At 41.7% G+C, this 22,723-nt stretch overlaps 1 protein-coding gene across 3 annotated transcripts in view; it reads left to right on the top strand.

The window, feature by feature from the left end:
- The window catches only part of BAZ1B (bromodomain adjacent to zinc finger domain 1B), an 82,789-nt gene that overhangs the window by 23,956 nt on the left and 36,110 nt on the right, over positions 1-22,723 (top strand). For 2 of the 3 annotated variants that reach the window (XM_035280114.3, XM_078355033.1), the window contains exons 5-7: positions 4,034-4,155; positions 7,896-8,093; positions 18,543-20,244. In XM_035280114.3, coding sequence (XP_035136005.2) covers positions 4,034-4,155; positions 7,896-8,093; positions 18,543-20,244 — 2,022 coding nt within the window. The remainder of the gene's footprint in view (positions 1-4,033; positions 4,156-7,895; positions 8,094-18,542; positions 20,245-22,723) is intronic. The other variant, XM_035280123.3, reaches the window with a different exon arrangement.

Raw genomic sequence — 22,723 nt, forward strand, 5'->3', positions numbered from 1 at the left:
GGAGCAAATGACTCTAACACTTACTGCTCTTCAGTGTGTAAGCCAATGTGTTGGTTTTAGGTATGACTGACCCTTGAATAACGTGGGTTTAAACTGCACAGGTCCACGTATGAATGGATTTTTTTTCTTGTTTTTTTTTTTTAATGGCACTTGTCCGTTTCAAGATTTTTTCAATGAAAGTATGGGAAAATTCTTTGGAGGCTTGTGACAGTTTGAAGAAACTCAGAGACGAACCACGTAACCTAGAAATATTGAAAAAAACCCAAAAAGTTAGGTATGTCATAAATGCATAAAATACATGTAGATACTAGTCTGTTTTATCATTTACTACCATAAAATACATGTAGAAATCTGTTATATAAAAAGTTAAAATTTATCAAAACTTACACCAGCAGACCGCATATGACACCATTCTCAGTCGAGAAATGTGAAGATTCAGTATGAAATAATAACCAAATACAATGAATTGTAGTATATACTGTACTACTGTAATCATTTCATAGTGACTTCCTGTTGCTTCTGTAATGAGCTCAGTCATTTTATGTGACGCTAGTTCATCTCTCTAGTAAGTTGCTAATGGTCTTAGGGTCCTTTTTTGCCTTTTTGAAGATGAGGTGTCTTGCTCTGTCAGCAGGGCTGGTCCAGCCATGGCTCAGTGCAGCCTCGCCATCCTTGGCTCAAGTGATTTTCCTGCTGCAGCTTCCCAAGTAGCTGGGACTACAGGTAGGCACTACCACACCCAGCTAATTTTTGTAGCTCCTTTTTTTTTGGTAGAGATCAGTTCTCACTATGTTTCTCAGGCTGGTCTTGAACTCCTGAGCTCAGGCGATGGCCTCTTTTTTTTTGAGACAGGGTCTCTGTTGCCCCCAGGCTGGAATGGAGTGTTATGGTCACAGCTTACTGTAGCCTTGACCTCCTCGTGGCCTCGGCGTCTTAAAGTGCTGAGATTATAGGCATGACCCACTGTGCCTGGCTGTATATACAGATTTTTGACTGTAGAGGAGGAGAGGTCAGAGCTCTAACCCCCATGCTGTTCAAGGGTGAGTTGCACTTTCTTCTCTCCATGTTTTGTAATCGTAAGTCCCTCTGAGCTGGGAGCAGGTAAAATTCTGAAACTTATGATATCCCAGGAACCTGGACACACTCAAACAATAATGTTTTTATTTTTATTTATTTTTAAATTCCCACCCCACAATAATGTTTTTAAAGTTGAAGAATTGAGATTTGGCTTGCTGGGAAGACCGTTGAGCCTCTGAGGCCTTCATTAATAAAGAATTTGACTGCGCTCAATTATTGTTGTCTCCAAAAATGTGGGTCCACCAAGTGTTTGGTGTGCATGGCCTCTCTCCGAATGAGTATGAGAGGATCGAGTAACGTTAGCTCACTGTTTCAGTGTTGCAGACTTTGCATTAGAATGGGGTGTTGTGTCTCTAGATGCTTTGGATTTGTGCAGATAGTTTTTGAGGTACTTTCTTAATGTAGTTTGAAGCTTTTGAGAGTGTCCTTGTAGTTGGTCTACTCCAGGTTGTTGATACTTCAGTTTTGTTTCCTGCTCTATTGTGAATGCCAACATCTGTGTTTTCCAGTTTCCCTCCTTTTTGATACTGAGGTTTGATAATAAGGGCATTACTTGTAACTCCTTGAGGTTGAGAAATGTTTTGGTTAGGAATGTTCTCTCTGCGTTCTGAACCTCAGTTTTATTGTGGTCCTTCTTCTGCTTCTATACTCCTGAAACAGTTCCTAATAAGTTGACAGGTGTCCTCTGAATGGTCAAATGCAGAGATTTCTCCTTGCCCTGTGTTTGACTTCTCTGTTATATTTGTTTATTAATATTTATTTTTTGTTTATTTTTCAATTTTAAGTTTAGTGGTAGAAGTGCAGAGTTGTTACATACTCATTAGTTGTTTTTCTTGATCTTCTCCCTCGCTCCACCTTCCAAAAGGCCCTAGTGTGTGTTGTTCCCCTCTATGTGTCCATTTGTTCTCATCGTTTAGCTCCCACTTATAAGTGAGAATGTGTGGTAATTTGGTTTTCTGTTCCTGTGTTAGTTTCCTAAGGATAATAGCCTCCAGCGTCATTCATGTCCCTGTAAAGGACATGATCTCATTCTTTTTTTTTTTATTTTGTTTTTTTTTTTTTTGTCTCATTCATTTTTATGGCTGCATAATATTCCACGGTGCATGTCTACCACGTTTTCTTTCTCCAGTCCATCATTGGCATTTAGGTTGATTCCATGTCTTTGCTATTGTTAATAGTGCTGCATCTGTTACATTTAATGCTGTTGGTCACTCATATCTGTTAGCTTGATACTACTGTCTCTTCGTGCTCCAACTGTTATGTTCACTTCCTTTTTTCCCTGCCTTTCCTTCGATTTTTTTCCATAGGATTCTTTTTTTTTTTTTCGAGACCAAGTTTTGCTCTTGTTGTCCAGGTTGGAGTGCAGTGGCTCGATCTCAGGTAACTGAAACCTCCGCCTCCTGGGTTCAAGCGATTCTCCTGCCTCAGCCTCCCGAGTAGCTGGGATTACAGGCATCTGCCACCATCCCTGGCTAATTTTTTGTGTTTTTAGTAGAGATAGAGTTTCACCATAATGGCCAGGCTGGTCTCAAACTCCTCAGGTGATCTGCCCACCTCAGTCTCCCAGTGTGCTGGGATTACATATGTGAGCCTCCGTGCCCTGCCTTATTCAGATGTTTAGCATTGTATCTTCTGATTTCCTTATCATCCGTCTCACCTTCCCATTTTATATTTGTCTTTTTTATCTTTCTTTTTTTGTTTTTGTTTTTGGAGACAGTCTTGCTCTGTCGCCCAGGCTGAAGTGCAGTGGCATGATCTCAGCTCACTGTAACCTCTGCCTCCTTGGTTCTAGCAGTTCTCCTGTCTCAGCCTCCTGAGTAGCTGGGATTACATGTGTGTGCCACCATGCCCAGGTAATTTTTTTATATTTTTAGCAGAGACGGGGTTTCACCATGCTGTCCAGGCTGGTCTCAAACTCTTGACCTCAAGTGATCCTCCTGCCTCAGCCCTTCAAAGTGCTAGGATTACAGGCATGAGCCACTGTGATGGGCACCATTTTATATTCATCTTCTAACTGCCGAATTTTTTTTTTTTTTTCAAACCAGTGATCTTTCCAAAATGTACCGTAGTTACAGTCTGGCATTGGTTCCTTAGTGCTAGCAAGACAAGTTCTCATCTCTTCAAATGGTGTACAAGGCCCTTTCTAATGTGGCCTTGGCTTACCTTTTTAAATCATTATGACTTTAGGATATATCGTGTTTAACCATACCTCATTGCTGGCAATCTTAGAACAGGTCACACACACATATATATATATATATTTTTTTTTTTAATAGAGGCAGGGTTTCACTGTGTTGGCCAGGCTGGTCTCAAACTCCTGACCTTGTGATCCGCCTGCCTTGGGTGGGGATTACATGTATGAGCCACCATGCCCGGCCTTTTTTTTTTTTTGAGACAGGGTCTCACTCTCTCCTAGCCTGCAGTGCATTCGCAAGATCAGGGCTCGCTACAGCCTTGACCTCCTGGGCTCAAGCCATCCTACCTCAGCCTCCAAGTAGCTGGAACTACAGGTGTGTGCCATCACACGTGGCTAATTTTTTGTAGAGACAGGGTTTCACCATGTTGCCCTGGCTGGTCTCTCACTCTTGACTCAAGGGATCTGCCTACCTTGGCCTTCCAAAGTGCTGGGATTACAGTCGTGAACTACTGCACCTGGCCCAAGCCATGAGCACCTTGCTCATCTTTCTACCTACCTTCCAGAATAAGTTAGATATTTCTTCTGTGTATTCTCATAGTTTTTCTTTACCAACTTCTGTGTACTGTTTTCCACATTGTAGTTATTTACTTGCTGATTCTTCTCAGACTTAAGGTCTTTGAAGATAAGGACATTATGATTCATCTTTGTGCTATGCCACCCAGTTCTACTGAAGAGCAGATGTTCAGTTAAGACTATCGTTAACAAATGAATATAATTAATATAATCATGTTTTCCACTAATTTTCTATGATTTGACTAGATGACAGAGCACGTAGATCGCCACGCAAACTCCCTACTTCATTAAAAAAAGGAGAACGGAAATGGGCTCCCCCAAAATTTCTGCCTCACAAATATGACGTGAAACTACAAAATGAAGATAAGGTTAGTTGACACTTTATATTAAACGTTTTACATGTGATAGATGTTCTTTAAGAAAATATCATAGGGTTGGTTTTGTTGGAGAAAATGTGCTAAAGAAAAATGTAAATGAATGTCTTTGTACAACAGACTCAGTGGTTTTCTGGTTATAGTAATTGATGATTTCAAGTTATTGTAAATTATATATTTTTTCCTTTCCTAGAAGATAGCATGCTATTCCTTTTTTTTTTTGAGATGGAGTTTTGCTCTTGTTGCCCAGGCTGGAGTGCAATGGCATGATCTTGGCACACCACAACCTCCACCTCCCGGGTTCAAGTGATTCTCTTGCCTCAGCCTCCTGAGTAGTTGGAATTACAGGCACCTGCCACCATGGCTGGCTAATTTTGTATTTTTAGTAGCTACGGGGTTTCTTCATGTTGGTCAGGTTGGTCTTGAACTCCCAACCTCAGGTGATCCACCCACCTCAGCCTCCCAAAGTGCTGGGATTACAGGTGTGAGCCACTGTGCCTGGCACTTTCTCTCTCTCTCTCTCTCTCTCTTTTGTTTTTTTTTTTTTTTTTTTTTTTTGAGACAGAGTCTTGCTGTGTCGCCAGGCTCCAGGCTGGAGTGCAGTGGCACGATCTCGTTGCAACCTCGCCTCCTGGGTTCAAGCAATTCTCCTGCCTCAGCCTCCTGAGTAGCTGGGACTACAGGCGTGCACCACTATTCCCAGCTAATTTTTTTTTTTTTTTTTTTTAATAGAGACGGGGTTTCACCATTTTGGTCAGGATGGTCTTGATCTCTTGACCTCATGATCTGCCTGCCTTGGCCTCCCAAAGTGCTGGGATTACAGGCACGAGCGACTGCGCCCGTCTACTTTTTCTCTTTTTTATAGGAGTTACCAGGGCATAAATAATTTACATTTGAGCTTCAAACCCGGTTTGAAAAGTAAGAATCTATTCCCAGCAATTACGGACTTTCTAAGGAAATCATTCTTCCCAGTTAAAAGTAGAGCAGTCATTTGTTAGTATAATTAAACTCAGAAGTTGAGTCAACTCTGCATGGTGGTTTTACAAGGAGCCTTATAAAACTACAAGCTAATAATAACCTACAATAATAAATACTCTCGTATTAACTTAGTACTATATTTATTGTAAGATGTTCAGGTTTTTTTTTTTTAACCTTGTCCGGAATCAGGATGTAAGTTAAAATCAATTGGCAAAAATTTTCTTCTTGATGGTATGTAAAATAAATTTTGGGCTGGGCACTGTGGCTCAACCTGTAATCCCAGCACTTTGGGAGGCTGAGGCAGGCGAATGGCATGAGGTCAGAAGTTCAAGACCAGCCTGGTCAACATGGTGAAATCCTGTTTCCACTAAAAAATACAAAACTAGCCCAGTGTGGTGGTGGACACCTGTAATCCCAGCTACTTGGGAGGCTGAGGCAGGAGAATTGCTTGAACTGGGGAGGCAAAGGTTGCAGTGAACTGAGATCTCACCATTGCACTGCAGCCTTGGGCGACAAGGAAGACTTCATCTTAAAAAAAAAAGTGGGTTTTGCTGATTGGAACTTAGATTCTAAGAAATATGGAGTGTTATTTTTGGGTATTCCTACACCGTCCGTATGTGTAGAATCTTATAAATGGAAAGAAGTGAATGGGGACTGGGTGTGGAAGGCAGTGCACACTTCAGACATAACCGTTTTACAGAAGAAAGAGCTAAGACCTGAGAAGTTTAATAACTGTCAAAGTTCCTCATTCATTAAATGAGATTGGGAAGGGTTATAACCCCAGTCTTTTGCTGCTTTTTTTTTTTTGGGACAGAGTCTTGCTCCATCGCCAGGCACCAGGCTGGAGTGCAGTGGCGCAACTTCTGCCTCCCGGGTTCAAGCAATTCTCCTGCCTCAGCCTCCTAAGTAGCTGGGACTACAGGCGTGCGCCACCATGCCCAGCTAATTTTTGTATTTTTAGTAGAGACAGGGTTTCACCATGTTGGCCAGGATGGTCTCAATCTCTTGACCTCGTGATCTGCCCATCTCGGCCTCCCAAAGTGCTGGGATTACAGGCGTGAGCCACCGTGCCCGGCTGTCTTTTGCTTTTTTATTTGCATTGTTTTGTTCAGGCCTCGGAATGTTGACAAGTCCCATTTCATTTTGACTATTGGTTTTATGGTTCGTGATCAGAAGCCTTGGATGTGTTGTTAGGATTTTTTTTCCTTTTTGGAAACCAAGCTGGAGTGCAATGGCATGATCTCAGCTCACTGCAACCTCTGCTTCCTGGGTTCAACTGATTCTCCAGCCTCAGCCTCCCGAGTAGCTGGGACTACAGGCGTGCGCCACCATACCTGGCTAATTTTGTATTTTTAGTAGACAAGTGGTTCCACCATGTGTCGTGGTCTCGAACTCCCGACCTCAGGTGATCCACCCCCACCGCCTCCCAAAGTGCTGGGATTACAAGTGTGCTTGGCCTAGGATGTTTTTTAGATTTGAAAATTGGATATCGTTAAATACAGTTTTCATCACGTTTCTTCTTCTTCAGCAATGTAGCTGATTAAGACATGCTTAGTCTCAACCACTTCCCTAAGTTTCACTTGTATTCTTATTGATGAGTGTAAGTGTTTTGTTCATAAATAGTAAGTGTTGGTTATAGGAAGAAAGAAAATGCAAATAAGAATGAGTTGATAGCTAATTTCATTCTCAGAGATAATTGGTGAATATAGATTTAGTAAATGGTAGTTAGCTCCTAAGTGACTTTTTAAAATTTTTTCTTTTCTTTCCATCTCTGTTTCCTGGTATTAAGTTACTTTTAAAAGTAGAAATATTCCATCCATATTATTTTATAACTAATTTTTTTTTGTTGTTGTAAGCTAAGCATTTGTAATGTCATTACATTTTCTTCCAAAGCAGTATTCAGATTTTAGTGTGTGTGATAGCCACCAGGGGAGCTGATAAACATGTTGATTCCTAATCTTTGCTTCCAGAGGTTCATAAGTTTCATTATGCGTGTATCAAGGCCCAAGTATCTGCATTTTAATAGCACCCCAGATGATTCTGATGAATTTCTTTGGATTGTGAAACTTTTTTTTTTAGGACTGCAGTGTCCGTTATATGTACATATTTTCATTTTAAAATTCCTTATTGATGTACCTTTAGGTGATAACCCTCAGTCCCTTCCCCACTTTTTTGCTATTAGAAGCATTTGATGATGAATTTGTCTATTTACTTCCTAAGATAAATTCTTAAAGAGAGGAATTCCTTAAAGAGTATACATATTTTTAGAAAACTTGGATACATATTGACAGATTGTCTAAGGATATTTTTAAATTGACATTCTGTCTCTGAAAATTATTCTCCTTTCTTCTCTCTCTCTTTTTTTTTTTAAGAGATAGGGTCTCACTGTTGTCCAGGCTGGAGTGCATTGGTGTGATCATAGCTCACTACAGCCTCAGACTCCTGGCTTCAAGCAGTTTTCCTGCCTCGGCCTTCCAATAGCTAGGATTATTGGCATAGTTTGACTTTGGTACATGAAGGGTCTTTTTATATTCCCCAGCCTGGTCTCTAAACAACCTTCAGATCTTGGCCCCCTGAACTGATAGGATTACAGGTGTAAGATACCATGCCTGGCCTATATTTTCTTCTTTCTAATTTATAGCCCTTTTGATAAAGATGGAATTTGATTTTTGTGGAGAGAAACACATACTGCATGTTCTCCGTTTGGGTAATTACTTTTTACCCCAGTGGTGAGTTACTTATTTATTTTAACCTAGATCATCAGTAATGTGCCAGCAGACAGCTTGATTCGTACAGAGCGCCCACCAAATAAGGAGATAGTTCGATACTTTATACGGCATAATGCATTGCGAGCTGGTACTGGTGAAAATGCACCTTGGGTGGTAGAAGATGAATTGGTGAAGAAATATTCTCTGCCCAGCAAGTTCAGTGACTTTTTACTTGATCCATACAAGGTAAGGTCACTGTTAATTTTTGGACAGCAGGATAAAATATTATTTCTCTGGTGGCTCCAGTATATGTATAGCAGGTTTTGAACTCTTAACATCAGATAATGAATTGAAAAATTTTCAGGTGTATCTGGTTTCATATGGGTTGTGTTGTGAGGCTAGTAGGGGAGAGGCCATATTGAAATCTTCCCCAGTTCAATTTATTTTTTATTATGCTAGCATAATTTAAAAAAAAAATCTGTATACATGTGCTTTTGTGCCTCAGATCCTTTTTGAAATGAGGTATGGTGTAAATACAAAAAGTATTTTGTTAACCTGTTACTAAAAATGAAAACTGATTTTGCATGTCAGACAAGATGATCACATGTATTGATAGCCTTGAAAAGAACCTGGAATGAGGAGCACTGTGTGTGATAGATTAGTGGAAAACCTAGCATTTTCCTCTTGAGGCGTAATTTTTTGGTTTGTTTTTTTGAAATGGAGTCTCACTCTGTCACCCAGGCTGGAGTGCAGTGGCACCATCTTGGCTCACTGCAACCTCCTTCTTCTGGGTTCAAGTGATTATCATGTCTCAGCCTCCTGAGTAGCTGGGATTATAGGTACATGCCATGGCACCGGCTAATTTTTGTATTTTTAGTAGAGATAGTGTTTTGCCACATCGTCCAGGCTGGTCTCGAACTCCTTACCTCAAGTGATCTGCCTGCCTTGGCCTCCCAAAGTCTGGGATTACAGGCATGAGCCACCATGCCCAGCTGAGAAGGAGTAATTTTCAAAAATCATCTCATTTGTTCCTCAGAATATTTTTATGAAGTTATATGGTATCTATATACATTTCATTTTACTGATGGGGAATCTGAGGCCTAGTCTAATTAGAACCAACAGAAACTGATGACACGACTTAAGACACTGGCCTAGGACTTCGGATTTTCTTTTCCATTTCAAGCTTTATTTGATAAGGTGTTTTTTTTAAATGTAGGCTTTAAAAGTACTTAATGCTTCTTTCATTGGTAAATGTAACACAGCATGCTGGTTGATAATTTTCTTCTTGGTTTCTGGGCCGGAATAGAACCAGAAAAGGGCCCTTGATCCATTAGAACTGTGTCACATTTCCAGGATTTCTTTTTTCCCCATTTCATTTAATTATGAAAATATAAGGACATCTTAAGTCATAACAACTAAATTGGCTCAATTATCTTAGGTTGATTATGGTGACAAAACATATTGAAAAATGATTTTATTTCTCCAAAATATTAGTAGAGACCTCCAGTCATAGTTTTAGCACTTAGCAGATTTTATTTTAATTAATTAATTAATTAATTTTTTAGACGGAGTTTCACACTTGTTGGCCAGGCTGGAGTGCAATGGCGCGATCTTGGTTTACTGCAACTTCTCCCTCCGGGGTTCAAGTGATTCTCCTGCCTCAGCCTCCCAAGTAGCTCCAATTACACGCATGTGCCACCACGCCCGGCTAATTTTGCATTTTTGGTTGGTCAGGCTGGTAGTTTGCCTGCCTTGGCCGCCCAAAGTGTTGGGATTATAGGCGTGAGCCGCCACACCTGGCAGATTTTCTTATTTAGACCAACAAGATAAGTGGTGTCTTTTTTATACTCTTTAAATTTTTATTTTATTTTATTTTTTATTTTTTTGAGACGGAGTCTCTCTCTGTCACCCAGGCTGGAGTGCAGTGGCATGATCTTGGCTCACTACAACCTCCAACTCCCAGTTACAAGCAATTCTTCTGCCTCAGCCTCCTGAGTAGCTGGAACTAGAAGCACATGCTGCCATACCTGGCTAATATTTTGTATTTTTAGTAGAGACGGGTTTTCACCATGTTGCCCAGGCTGGTCTTCAACTCCTGAACTCAGGTAATCCACCTGCCTTGGCCTTCCAAAGTGCTAGGATTATAGGCGTGAGCCACCATGCCTGGTCTAAAGTTTTATTATTTGCTTAAAAGGAAGAGTTTGGGAATTAGTTGACTTTTTCTAAATCAGGACTAAATTTTCCATGGAAGTACAGTTTTTTCTCAGATGTTTGTTTTTGTTTACTGAGGAGAAATGTGAGTTCGCTGTCATTTTGTTGCCACAGAGTTTGAAACCATGATTCAGCTTTCTGTGGTCTTTACATTACTATTTTAACTATATGAGAACTCTATAAAGCCATCTCTAAATGGGTTTTAGACTAATTCTTGGAATACTTGAGTCCTTAAATATTTTCCTCTTTTCTGATCTTATGACTGTCTTTTACGTATTTTAGTTTTTAGTGATTCAAGTACGTGAATAATGTGAAACACTATTTTTATGGGTAAAATATTTTTTGAGTTTCCTAAGACATGAAAGCTGATCCACACTTATTTCTTAATTTAGAGACAAACTATTGCTCTGTTGCCCAGGCTGGAGTGCAGTGGGACAGTCATAGTTCACTGCGGCCTGAAACTCCTGGGCTCAAGTGACTCTCCTCCCACTGTCTCACTAGTAGCTGGGGACTACTGACACGCACCACCACGCCCAGCTAATGAGCAGTTTTTGTAGGAGAGAGAGGCTAGAATTCTAGGAACTCATAACCTGAAGGGCAATTTCTGAAGGAATTAGCTACTCTCAAAATTTCTACTGAGGGCTTAAATTACTAATGTTATGAACTTTGGCTATCATTCAGGTTGGGACTAGGAAATGCTTTGATTTTACTCAGAAAACTTAAGACTCATGTAAAATAGTATAGTAGTCTACAAAGTTAAAGGTGTATACTCAGGTTTATCATTTGTTTTCCCTACCTTAAATAATATTTTTTTATTTCCCACTACTATTGACATGTCACTGATTTGTTTTCTGTTTTTTTTTTTTTTTGCATATAAGCTATGTTTTTCCTATTTATAAAATCAGGACTTTTGGCTTCTTAGCCAAGGTGAAACAGTAAATTACACAGATGTTAAGTAGAACCTAAAACATTGCTTTGGAGTCTTTGTCTAGAAGAAATTTAAAATAATTTATTGAGGATGAAAGTTAATCACATAGGATCTATCCATCCAAAGGCATGGCATATTTTCTCTCTGTATACTCTTTGGTTTTTGTAGAATATAGTATTCTATCAGGCACTGAATATTTATTGTATTCAGAGAGAGAGAGAGATCTGAGCAATTGTTTTAACAAAGGACCCATAGGAAGGGCTTACGTGGGAGAGAGGAAAATTATGTAAAGATATAGGAATTTTGGATCGTTACTTGAGTACCTGATGTGATGATGATGAGAATCATTGTGGTTTTCCAGATTCTTTCTAGAATATAAATTACTTAAGAATAAGAACTGTCTTGCTTATTTTATATCTTACAATGTTTAGCATAGTATGTTGAGTATAATAAGTAACTGGCTATTCATTTCTTGAAGAAGTTCCATTTGTTGGAGAAAAATGCCACTGACATTTGGGTTTTAGGGGTAGCATAATTTTTGTAGGCCCAGTGATTTGGAGGAATGATTTACCAAGGCAGTTGGGTGGTGATTGTCATCTGAGACGAAATCTGCCGCTCATTTTCTTCTAGTTATGATACACTGCAGCCCTGTTTTGTTAGTCTCTCCTTCATGTTTGAGCTCTTACTTTAGACTGATAAATTCTAGTAGGGAAGCCTTTGGATTAGAGACTTGAGAGGAAAATAACACTTTAAGGCATTTGGAATCCTGCACGAGTTTACTCTTTTTCTTAATACATTTTAATGTTTTATTTGAATAATTTCATACAGAAGAGTTGACAAAACACTACTGAATTTCCATGTATTCTTTAATTAGATTTCCTTAGATGTTAACGTTTATCATATTTGTTCATTTTTTCTCTCTCTCTCTTTTTTGAGGTAGGGCCTTACGCTGTCTCCCAGGTTAAGAGTGCAGTGGAATGATCATAGCTCACTGTAGCCTGGAATTTCTGGGCTCAAGTAGTCCTCCCACCTCATGCTTCTGACTAGCTGGGATTATAGGTGCTCACCACCATGCCCAACTAAATTTTGTGCTTTTTATTTTTTGTAAAGATGGAGTCTCACCCTTGCCCATCTCGTCTTCAACTCCTGGTCAGACTCATGTGATCCTCCTGCCTCAGCTTCCCAAAGTTTTGGGATTATAGGCGTGAGCCACTGCATCTGGCCTCTTCTCTCTATACACACACACACATGAATTATTTTTTCCTGAGCCAAGTAATTTTTCAGACTGGATGCCGTTTTACAAAATACTGGAATATGAATTTCTTCAAAACACTGATATTTGCTAGTTCACATCTGTAATTCTAGCACTTTGGGAGGCTGAAGTGGGAGGATTGCTTGAGGCCAGGAGTTCGAGGACCTTCCTGGGCAGCATAACGAGACTCCATCTCTACAAAACAAAATAAAAAATTCAAGGATATTTTCCAACATAACTACAGTACAGTTGTCAAAATCAGGACGTTAACATTGAAATTATGCTACGATCTGTAGTTTTTACTCACGTTTTTTCAATTCTTCTGTAATCTTTTAACTAAAAAACAATTTCGTTTTGCTTTAATAGGATTCATTGTGCTACCATGTGTCACATGTGTTACATTTACTTGTCTCTTTGGTCTCTTCTAATCTGGGACAGACCCTCAGCTTTTCTTTGTCTTTCAAAACTTTGGCATTTTCAAATAATGGAAGCCAGTTATTTTGTAGAATGCTCTTTATTTTGTTTTTTTCTTCTTGATTACATTCAAGTTATGAATATTTGGACATAAGAATTGATGTATTCTTCTCTGTGCATCATATAAGAAGGCAATGACATAATTTTGTCCATTACTCCTAGTATTTTATTTTATTTTATTTTATTTTTGGAGACGGGATCTTGCTCTGCCCAGGCTGGAGGTGCAGTGATGCAATCAAAGCTCACTGGAGTCTTGACCTCTAGGCTGAAGTGATCCTCCCACCTTGGCCTCCTGAGCAGCTGAAACCACAGGCATGCACTCCGAAGCCCAACTAATTTTTATTTTTAATTTGTTGCAGAGATAGATTCTCGCTGTGTTACCCAAGCTGGTCTCAATCTCCTGGGCTCAAGCCATCCTCCCCTCTTGACTTCCTGAAGTGTTAGGATTACAGGCATGAGCCATCATGCCCGGCTGATTTTTCTTTAAATAACATCTCTCTCTTGAAGTTTTTTTGTTGTTTATGGCCGGGTGTAGTGGCTCATGCTTGTAATTTTAGCACTTTGGGAGGCTGAGGTGGGAGGATTGCTTGAGCCCGTGAGTTTGAGACCCTGTTTCTACACATACAAAAAGTTAGCTGGGCGTAGTAGAATGTGCCTGTAGTCTAAGCTACTTGGAAGACTGAGGCAGGGTGATCCCTTGAGTCCAGGATGTCCAGGTTACAGTGAGCTGTGATCACGCCACTGCACTCTAAGCTGTGTGACAGAATGAGACCCTGTTTGGAAGGGGGAAAAAAGTTTGTTTATGAGTTAGGGATTAGAACAGAAGTACTTTAAAAGGTAAATTATATTGTTGAAGGAGTGGTTTGCTAGAAGAAAAAAGATTGAAAAATCATGAAAGGTAAATATTATTTTGAAAACACTTGAAATATATTTTCTAGTAACAGATTTTGCAAATTTGCTAATAAAGGCATATGGAAATTGAGACAAGCCCATTATTTGAGTGTTGTCCTCAAACTTCTAACATGTTGCCCCGGGTGAATGAGAACAGTTAGATAAGAGTCAGAAGATACATTGCCAATGTTTGTTAATGTAGGGTTTTGCTGCCTAGACTACATTGCCTATTACTAAGTCATATTCATCATCTGAATGAGATTTTTCAAGAAACGGGAGTTGCAGACAGATACTGTGCTGTGTTTCAAGTGCCAGGAACAAATGTAAAATTGTGTACACTCTCTTTACCTTTCTTTTTTTTTTTTTTTTGAGACGGAGTTTCGCTCTTGTTACCCAGGCTGGAGTGCAATGGCGTGATCTCGGCTCACCACAACCTCCCCCTCCTGGGCTCAGGCAATTCTCCTGCCTCAGCCTCCCGAGTAGCTGGGATTACAGGCACGCACCACCGTGCCCAGCTAATTTTTTGTATTTTTAGTAGAGACGGGGTTTCACCATGTTGACCAGGATGGTCTCGATCTCTTAACCTCGTGATCCACCCGCCTCGGCCTCCCAAAGTGCTGGGATTACAGGCGTGAGCCACCGTGCCCGGCCCTCTCTTTACCTTTCAACCTTCTATGTTGCCAAGATAGTCATAAATTTTTTTTCGATTTAGTAATTAGGAAGGGCCTTTGCCAAAAATTATACTACTAGTAATCCAGGTGTCCTTTCTTCTCCCTCTCTATCTGCTAGTCTGGTAGATAAGCTGTGCTGAATTGGGGATAGGGAGCGCTGTTAGCATATAAGTGGTTTTATACTTTTTCAGATCCCCCTGAGTCCAGCCATGCCGGCTCCCATTTGGCTGTGACTGCCCAGCATGCCCCATGCTGAGATGATCCAGTTACTGAAGGACTGCTCATGCCGGGAGCCGGCCTATTGGGAGGGGGTTGGGTGAGTTCATTTCTTTCATTTTTAAGAAAAACAAACATGGTGTGGCTTGGACAAAAACACATCTTAAGAATAAAAACGGGTTGCTAGACCCTCATGGCTAAGCCATCCCACCTCTTTCTTATGTCATTTCTTCATATTATATGCTTCTAAGTGGAAGAAGTTTAAAGAACCCTATGCAAAATGTGAGTGATTTTTTTTAAAAACAGAATTATACAGTAAATAAAGAAGTGTCCTAGTAACTGTAACAGACCCTATTAAAACATACCTGTTTAAAGTGCTAAAAATGAAACTTAGTCTCCTTTTAATTGATAAATTTCATTTTAGGATAACTTTATATAACCTGTTGTTCTGAGCATTAGGAAAAATGTCAGTCTGTATGTCTAGACTCTGAAGATTTTCCAAGGTTGGCTGAAGACGGTTGTTAACTTTTTGGGGCATACGTTTTTTCTTATTTCCTGCCAGGGTAATAATGGGTCTTGCTCTGTAATTTGTAGGATGGCCTCTGACGTACTGTCTTTGGAGTACTGATAGTATTAACTGTCCACGAGGAGAATGGAGTCTTAATTAAGTTATCTTGGCTTATTCTTCATGGCATTTTGAAGTTGAGTTCTGGGAAACTAGAATGAGGAAATTCTGCATCTAGGGAAAGTATTCCTGGAGTCATGGACAGAGTTTATATCTTGTAAAGCTATAAAGCCTCTTTGTCAGCCCACTCTAAGAATGATTATTGGGGATTGGGGAACAGCACATTCCAGATTTAATCAGGCAACAAAAAGTCCAGCAGAGGAACAATAACCTGCAGTTGCCTGGAACTCTTCAAAGGCCAATTGGCCTTTTAAAGTGAGAGAGCCTAGCCAAAAGAGGGATTTGTTAGGTATATCCTACTCAGTGCAGGCCATACTTTTTTCCTCTTTGTGTTGCCATGGTTCTCTGGACTCGTTTTTCAGTATATCTTTAGTGTTTTAATCTTAAGTGGGGCCTGGCTGGGTGGCTCATGCCTGTAATCCCAGCACTTTGGGAGGCCAAGGTGGGTGGATCACCTGAGGTCAGGAGACCAGCCTGGCCGACATGGTGAAACCCTGTCTCTACTAAAAATACAAAAGTTAGCCAGGTGTGGCAGCGCAGGCCTGTAATCCCAGCTACTTGGAAGACTGGGGCAGGGGAATCGCTTGAGCCTGCGAAGATGTTACAGTGAACCAAGATTGCAAGATTGTGCTACTGTACTCCAGACTGGGAGTCAGAGCGGGACGACTGCTCAGAAAAAAATCTTAATTGGCATTATACTGTACAGTTTATTTAATTTTACTAAACCTGTTTGCTTTTCTCCTAACAAGAGCATAGGTGTTTTACTGTGTGATCTCCGGGGTTTATCTCACCGTAGCCATTTCCCCGTACCCTCTTTTAAGGGGCTCGTAATTGAGTATTCAGTAGTCCTTAGCTGCTTTCTTGACCGTCGTCTCATCTCAAACTAGCTTGACTGACTTGTCATTAGACTACTTCTTTACATGTTGCTCTTTCCTGGTTAGTCCCTTCTGCTCAAAAACTGGATGTTCGTCAAATCTGTGAGTGGCATTGATATGCTTAGCTGCTTTTGGTAATAAAAATCAAGTATTCTAGGGTTTATCTTGTCTTTTCTCTTATCACTTGTAGCAAAAGTTTTCCTCTGAAATTGGCTGTGTTTTGGATTGCTTGGTTATTTCATTTAGTTTGCATCTCAGCTGTCAGGCTGTTTTCTTTGTAATTACGTTTTTTAAAGCATTCTACTCATAGAGTTTGGTCTTTTCTTTTTTTTAATATACATTTAAAAAGAGAAGCAGTGGTATCGTGACAGATGGACTAGACTGTAACCTATTAACTGATTGTGTATGATGGAGATGGGGCGTGGGAGGTTTGAGGACGCGAGATGTGTATCTGGGAAAGTGGGAACTGGGGTGGACTAAGGGAATACGCTGTGTTTGCTGCGTGAGGTGGAGGACCTGTTTGAGGTGCCTGGCAATGAATTTAAAGTGAGACCACTCACTTTTATTGTATCTTTTATTTTAGTCATGTTTAAGCTGAACGTATGCAGGCCAGGAATACATAGAGTGAGTTAATCCAGGGTTGTGATTTTTCCAAGTAGATATAGTAGAATAAGAGAAACAAGGCCAGGCAGGGTGGCTCACACGTATAATCTCAACACTTTGGGAGCCAAGGTGGGCAGATCGCTAGATCAGGAGATTGAGACCATTCTGGCTAACATGGTGAAACTAAACAAAAAGCCGGGCGTGTTGGTGCACCCTGTAGTCCCAGCTACTCGGGAGGCTGAGGCAGGGGAATCACTTGAACCCAGGAGGTGGAGATTGCAGTGAGCTGAGATCATGCAACTGCACTCAAGCCTGGCGACAGAGCCAGACTCTGTCTCCACCCACCTCCAAAAAAAAAGAGAGAGAGAGAGGCAAGGAAACTATAAGTTTATATGAGATTGATTATCATGGTTAACTAAAATTTAAAATTTAATCTGGGTAAAACAAGATAAGGGGGTTAGGGTGTGGAAATGTGATAAAATTAATGGATTTAAGGTTCTGGTGAGATTGAAGGATTGCAGAGTTGTGGGACTAGAGGGAGTGGATTTGGAAAATAAGAGGGTATGTTCGAAGAGAGAATGATGTGAAATTAATCATGGAAATGACTTTTGTTTTGTTTTGTTTTGTTTTGTTTTGAGATCAGGGTCTTGCTTTGTCCCTCAGTCTGTAGTACAGTGGCGTGATCTCGGCTCACTGCAACCTCCTTCTGGCTTCAAGCGATCTTGTCCCTCAGCCTCCTGAGTAGCTGGGATTACAGGCATGTGCCCCCACACCTGGCTTTTTTGTTTTTGAGATGGAGTTTTGCTCTTGTTACTCAGTTTGGAGTACAATGGCACAATCTCTGCTCACTGCAACCTCTGTCACCTGGGTTCAAGTGATTCTCCTGCCTCAGCCTCCCAAGCAGCTAGGATTACAGGCATGCACCACTACACCTGGCTAATTTCGTATTTTTAGTAGAGACAGGGTTTTTCCATGTTGATCAGGCTGGTCTCTAACTCCCAACCTCAGGTGATCTACCTACCTCGGCCTCCCAAAGTGCTGGGATTACAGGCGTGAGCCACCATACCAAGCCATGCCTGGCTATATTTGTATTTGTAGTAGAGATGGAGTTTCACCATGTTGGCCAAGCTGGTCTCCCAACTGCTGACCTCAAGTGATCCGCCTACCTCAGCGTCCCAGAATGCTGGGATTACAGACATAAGCCACTGCGCCCGCCTAGAATGAGTTTTCAAAAGCCTGGGGTGAGGACAGCGGGGAGTTTGAGATACCAGGAGGCCCAGGTCAGGAGGCATCTTTTTCTGTGAGCAGTATTCATGTTGTTCTTAGGCTCACCAATGCTTCTATTAGAAAATATGCTTCAGAGTTTAGACAAAAGTACTTAAAATGGTATCATTTCTACTTAAAAGCATAGAATGCCTTGCCTAAGAACAAATAGTGAAAGGATGAAAATTAGTCTTGTTTCAGGAACAGTGCTTTTTAAACTTTTCAGATCTTTAAAGATGTAGAGCAGACATCTTTAATCTGGGATCCATGGATGGATTCTCTGAAACTGTATGCATAGTTTTTGTCTACTATTTCTGGTGGAGGGGTTCACAGATTTTGTTAAACTATTTAAGAACCATTAATATATATAAACAAAGAACTAGTTACATAGCAAAAATGTCTAGTATCAAGTCTGGATATCAAGGGAATTTTGTGTTGACATGGCAAAAACATTAGCTAACATTTATTTCTTTGTTTTTTTCAGGGACACAGTTTCTGTGAAGGTATAAGACTATGTAGCTTTACCTGAATAACTGGGGAAGAGAGCCTTTAAGATGCTTAAATGTTGCTTCTTTAAGTTAGTTTTAGTTTTTCAAATTAATTTTGCTCCTATTCTTAAATTCTAGTATATGACTCTCAACCCTTCTACTAAGAGGAAGAATACTGGATCCCCAGACAGGAAGCCCTCAAAGAAATCTAAGACAGACAACCCTTCTCTGAGTTCACCACTAAACCCTAAGTTATGGTGTCATGTACACTTGAAAAAGTCATTGAGTGGCTCACCACTCAAAGTGAAGAACTCAAAGAATTCCAGATCTCCCGAAGACCATCTAGAAGAAGTGATGAAGATGATGTCGCCCAATAAGCTGCACGCTAACTTTCACATTCCTAAAAAAGGCCCAGCTGCCAAGAAACCAGGGAAGCACAGTGACAAGCCTTTGAAGGCAAAGGGCAGAAGCAAAGGCATCCTGAATGGACAGAAGTCCACAGGGAATTCCAAATCTCCCAAAAAAGGACTGAAGACTCCTAAAACCAAAATGAAGCAGATGACTTTGTTGGATATGGCCAAAGGCACGCAAAAGATGACACGGGCCCCACGGAACTCTGGGGGTACACCTAGGTCCTCTAGTAAACCTCATAAACATCTGCCCCCTGCAGCCCTACACCTAATTGCCTACTACAAAGAAAACAAAGACAGGGAAGACAAGAGGAGCGCCCTGTCCTGTGTTATCTCCAAAACAGCTCGTCTTCTCTCTAGTGAAGACAGAGCTCGTCTCCCAGAAGAATTGCGAAGTCTTGTTCAAAAACGATATGAACTTCTAGAGCACAAAAAGAGGTGGGCTTCTATGTCTGAAGAGCAACGGAAAGAATATTTGAAAAAGAAACGGGAGGAGCTGAAAAAGAAGTTGAAGGAAAAAGCCAAAGAACGAAGAGAGAAAGAAATGCTTGAGAGATTAGAAAAACAGAAGCGTTATGAGGACCAAGAGTTAACTGGCAAAAACCTTCCAGCATTCAGATTGGTGGATACCCCTGAAGGACTGCCCAACACGCTGTTTGGGGATGTGGCCATGGTGGTGGAGTTCTTGAGTTGTTATTCTGGGCTACTCTTACCAGATGCTCAGTATCCTATTACTGCTGTGTCCCTTATGGAAGCCTTGAGTGCAGATAAGGGTGGCTTCTTATATCTTAATAGGGTGTTGGTCATCCTCTTACAGACCCTACTACAAGATGAGATAGCAGAAGACTATGGTGAATTGGGAATGAAGCTGTCAGAAATCCCTTTGACGCTGCATTCTGTTTCAGAGCTGGTGAGGCTCTGCTTGCGTAGATCTGATGTTCAGGAGGAAAGTGAGGGCTCAGACACGGATGACAATAAAGATTCAGCTGCATTTGAGGATAATGAGGTACAAGATGAGTTCCTAGAAAAGCTGGAGACCTCTGAATTTTTTGAGCTGACGTCAGAAGAGAAGCTACAGATCTTGACAGCACTGTGCCACCGGATCCTCATGACATACTCAGTGCAAGACCACATGGAGACCAGACAGCAGATGTCTGCAGAGTTGTGGAAGGAGCGGCTTGCTGTTTTGAAGGAAGAAAATGATAAGAAGAGAGCAGAGAAACAGAAACGGAAAGAAATGGAAGCCAAAAATAAAGAAAATGGAAAAGTGGAGAATGGGTTAGGCAAAACCGATAGGAAAAAAGAAGTTGTGAAGGGTGAGCCCCAAGTGGATACAGAAGCTGAAGACATGATTAGTGCTGTGAAGAGCAGAAGATTGCTTGCCATTCAAGCTAAGAAGGAACGGGAAATCCAGGAAAGAGAAATGAAAGGTAAAATTTCATGCGAGAACAAAGGGGAGCTCTGTAGAAGATGGTAAAAGAAAGGAAATTACTGAGCTGATGGTGGAATCTGTTTGCTTACTTACTTCTCTATGTAGTAACCCAGCACCTATTGGTATGTATTTTATTTTTTCTTAGTTCTGTTGATAATTTCATAGTTTAGCTGGAGTGTTCAGCCTGGCATTCTGATTAGTTAATAAGTTAATGTGATATTGGCATCTTTTCTGGGTTTAATAAAAGACCAAATCCACAAATAGGCATAGTGGAAACAACAAAGAACTTGGGAATGGACTGAGCTAGCTTCAGGTCCCGGCTCTGACTTAGCTGTGCAGTGTTCCTTTGCGGGGGATAAGTAACCAGGTCCCAGCTCTGACTTAGCTGTGCAGTGTTCCTTTGTGGGGGATAAGTAACCAGGTCCCAGCTCTGACTTAGCTGTGCAGTGTTCCTTTGTAGGGGATAAGTAACCAGATCCCAGCTCTGACTTAGCTGTGCAGTGTTCCTTTGTAGGGGATAAGTAACCAGATCCCAGCTCTGACTTAGCTGTGCAGTGTTCCTTTGTAGGGGATAAGTAACCAGATCCCAGCTCTGACTTAGCTGTGCAGTGTTCCTTTGCGGGGGATAAGTAACCAGGTCCCAGCTCTCACTTAGCTGTGCAGTGTTCCTTTGTGGGGGATAAGTAACCAGGTCCCAGCTCTCACTTAGCTGTGCAGTGTTCCTTTGTGGGGGATAAGTAACCAGGTCCCAGCTCTGACTTAGCTGTGCAGTGTTCCTTTGGGCTGGATAAGTAACCAGGTCCCAGCTCTGACTTAGCTGTGCAGTGTTCCTTTGGGCTGGATAAGTAACCAGGTCCCAGCTCTGACTTAGCTGTGCAGTGTTCCTTTGCGGGGGATAAGTAACCAGGTCCCAGCTCTGACTTAGCTGTGCAGTGTTCCTTTGTGGGGGATAAGTAACCAGGTCCCAGCTCTCACTTAGCTGTGCAGTGTTCCTTTGTGGGGGATAAGTAACCAGGTCCCAGCTCTGACTTAGCTGTGCAGTGTTCCTTTGGGCTGGATAAGTAACCAGGTCCCAGCTCTCACTTAGCTGTGCAGTGTTCCTTTGGGCTGGTTAAGTAACCAGGTCCCAGCTCTGACTTAGCTGTGCAGTGTTCCTTTGGGCTGGATAAGTAACCAGGTCCCAGCTCTGACTTAGCTGTGCAGTGTTCCTTTAGGCTGGATAAGTAACCAGGTCCCGGCTCTGACTTAGCTGTGCAGTGTTCCTTTGTGGGGGATAAGTAACCAGATCCCGGCTCTGACTTAGCTGTGCAGTGTTCCTTTGTGGGGGATATGTAACCAGGTCCTAGCTCTGACTAGCTGTGCAGTGTTCCTTTGTGGGGGATAAGTAACCAGATCCCAGCTCTGACTTAGCTGTGCAGTGTTCCTTTGTGGGGGATAAGTAACCAGGTCCCAGCTCTGACTTAGCTGTGCAGTGTTCCTTTGTGGGGGATAAGTAACCAGATCCCAGCTCTGACTTAGCTGTGCAGTGTTCCTTTGTGGGGGATAAGTAACCAGGTCCCGGCTCTGACTTAGCTGTGCAGTGTTCCTTTGTGGGGGATATGTAACCAGGTCCCAGCTCTGACTTAGCTGTGCAGTGTTCCTTTGTGGGGGATAAGTAACCAGATCCCAGCTCTGACTTAGCTGTGCAGTGTTCCTTTGTGGGGGATATGTAACCAGGTCCCAGCTCTGACTTAGCTGTGCAGTGTTCCTTTGTGGGGGATAAGTAACCAGATCCCAGCTCTGACTTAGCTGTGCAGTGTTCCTTTGTGGGGGATATGTAACCAGGTCCCAGCTCTGACTTAGCTGTGCAGTGTTCCTTTGTGGGGGATAAGTAACCAGATCCCAGCTCTGACTTAGCTGTGCAGTGTTCCTTTGTGGGCGATAAGTAACCAGGTCCCAGCTCTGACTTAGCTGTGCAGTGTTCCTTTGGGCTGGATAAGTAACCAGGTCCCAGCTCTGACTTAGCTGTGTAGTGTTCCTTTGGGCTGGATAAGTAACCAGATCCCAGCTCTGACTTAGCTGTGCAGTGTTCCTTTGTGGGGGATAAGTAACCAGGTCCCAGCTCTGACTTAGCTGTGCAGTGTTCCTTTGTGGGGGATATGTAACCAGGTCCCAGCTCTGACTTAGCTGTGCAGTGTTCCTTTGTGGGGGATAAGTAACCAGATCCCAGCTCTGACTTAGCTGTGCAGTGTTCCTTTGTGGGGGATAAGTAACCAGGTCCCAGCTCTGACTTAGCTGTGCAGTGTTCCTTTGGGCTGGATAAGTAACCAGATCCCGGCTCTCACTTAGCTGTGCAGTGTTCCTTTGTGGGGGATAAGTAACCAGATCCCAGCTCTGACTTAGCTGTGCAGTGTTCCTTTGGGCTGGATAAGTAACCAGGTCCCGGCTCTGACTTAGCTGTGCAGTGTTCCTTTGGGCTGGATAAGTAACCAGGTCCC

Source organism: Callithrix jacchus, chromosome 2 (genome assembly GCF_049354715.1).
Source record: "Callithrix jacchus isolate 240 chromosome 2, calJac240_pri, whole genome shotgun sequence".
In the NCBI taxonomy this organism is placed as follows: Eukaryota; Metazoa; Chordata; class Mammalia; order Primates; family Cebidae; genus Callithrix; species Callithrix jacchus.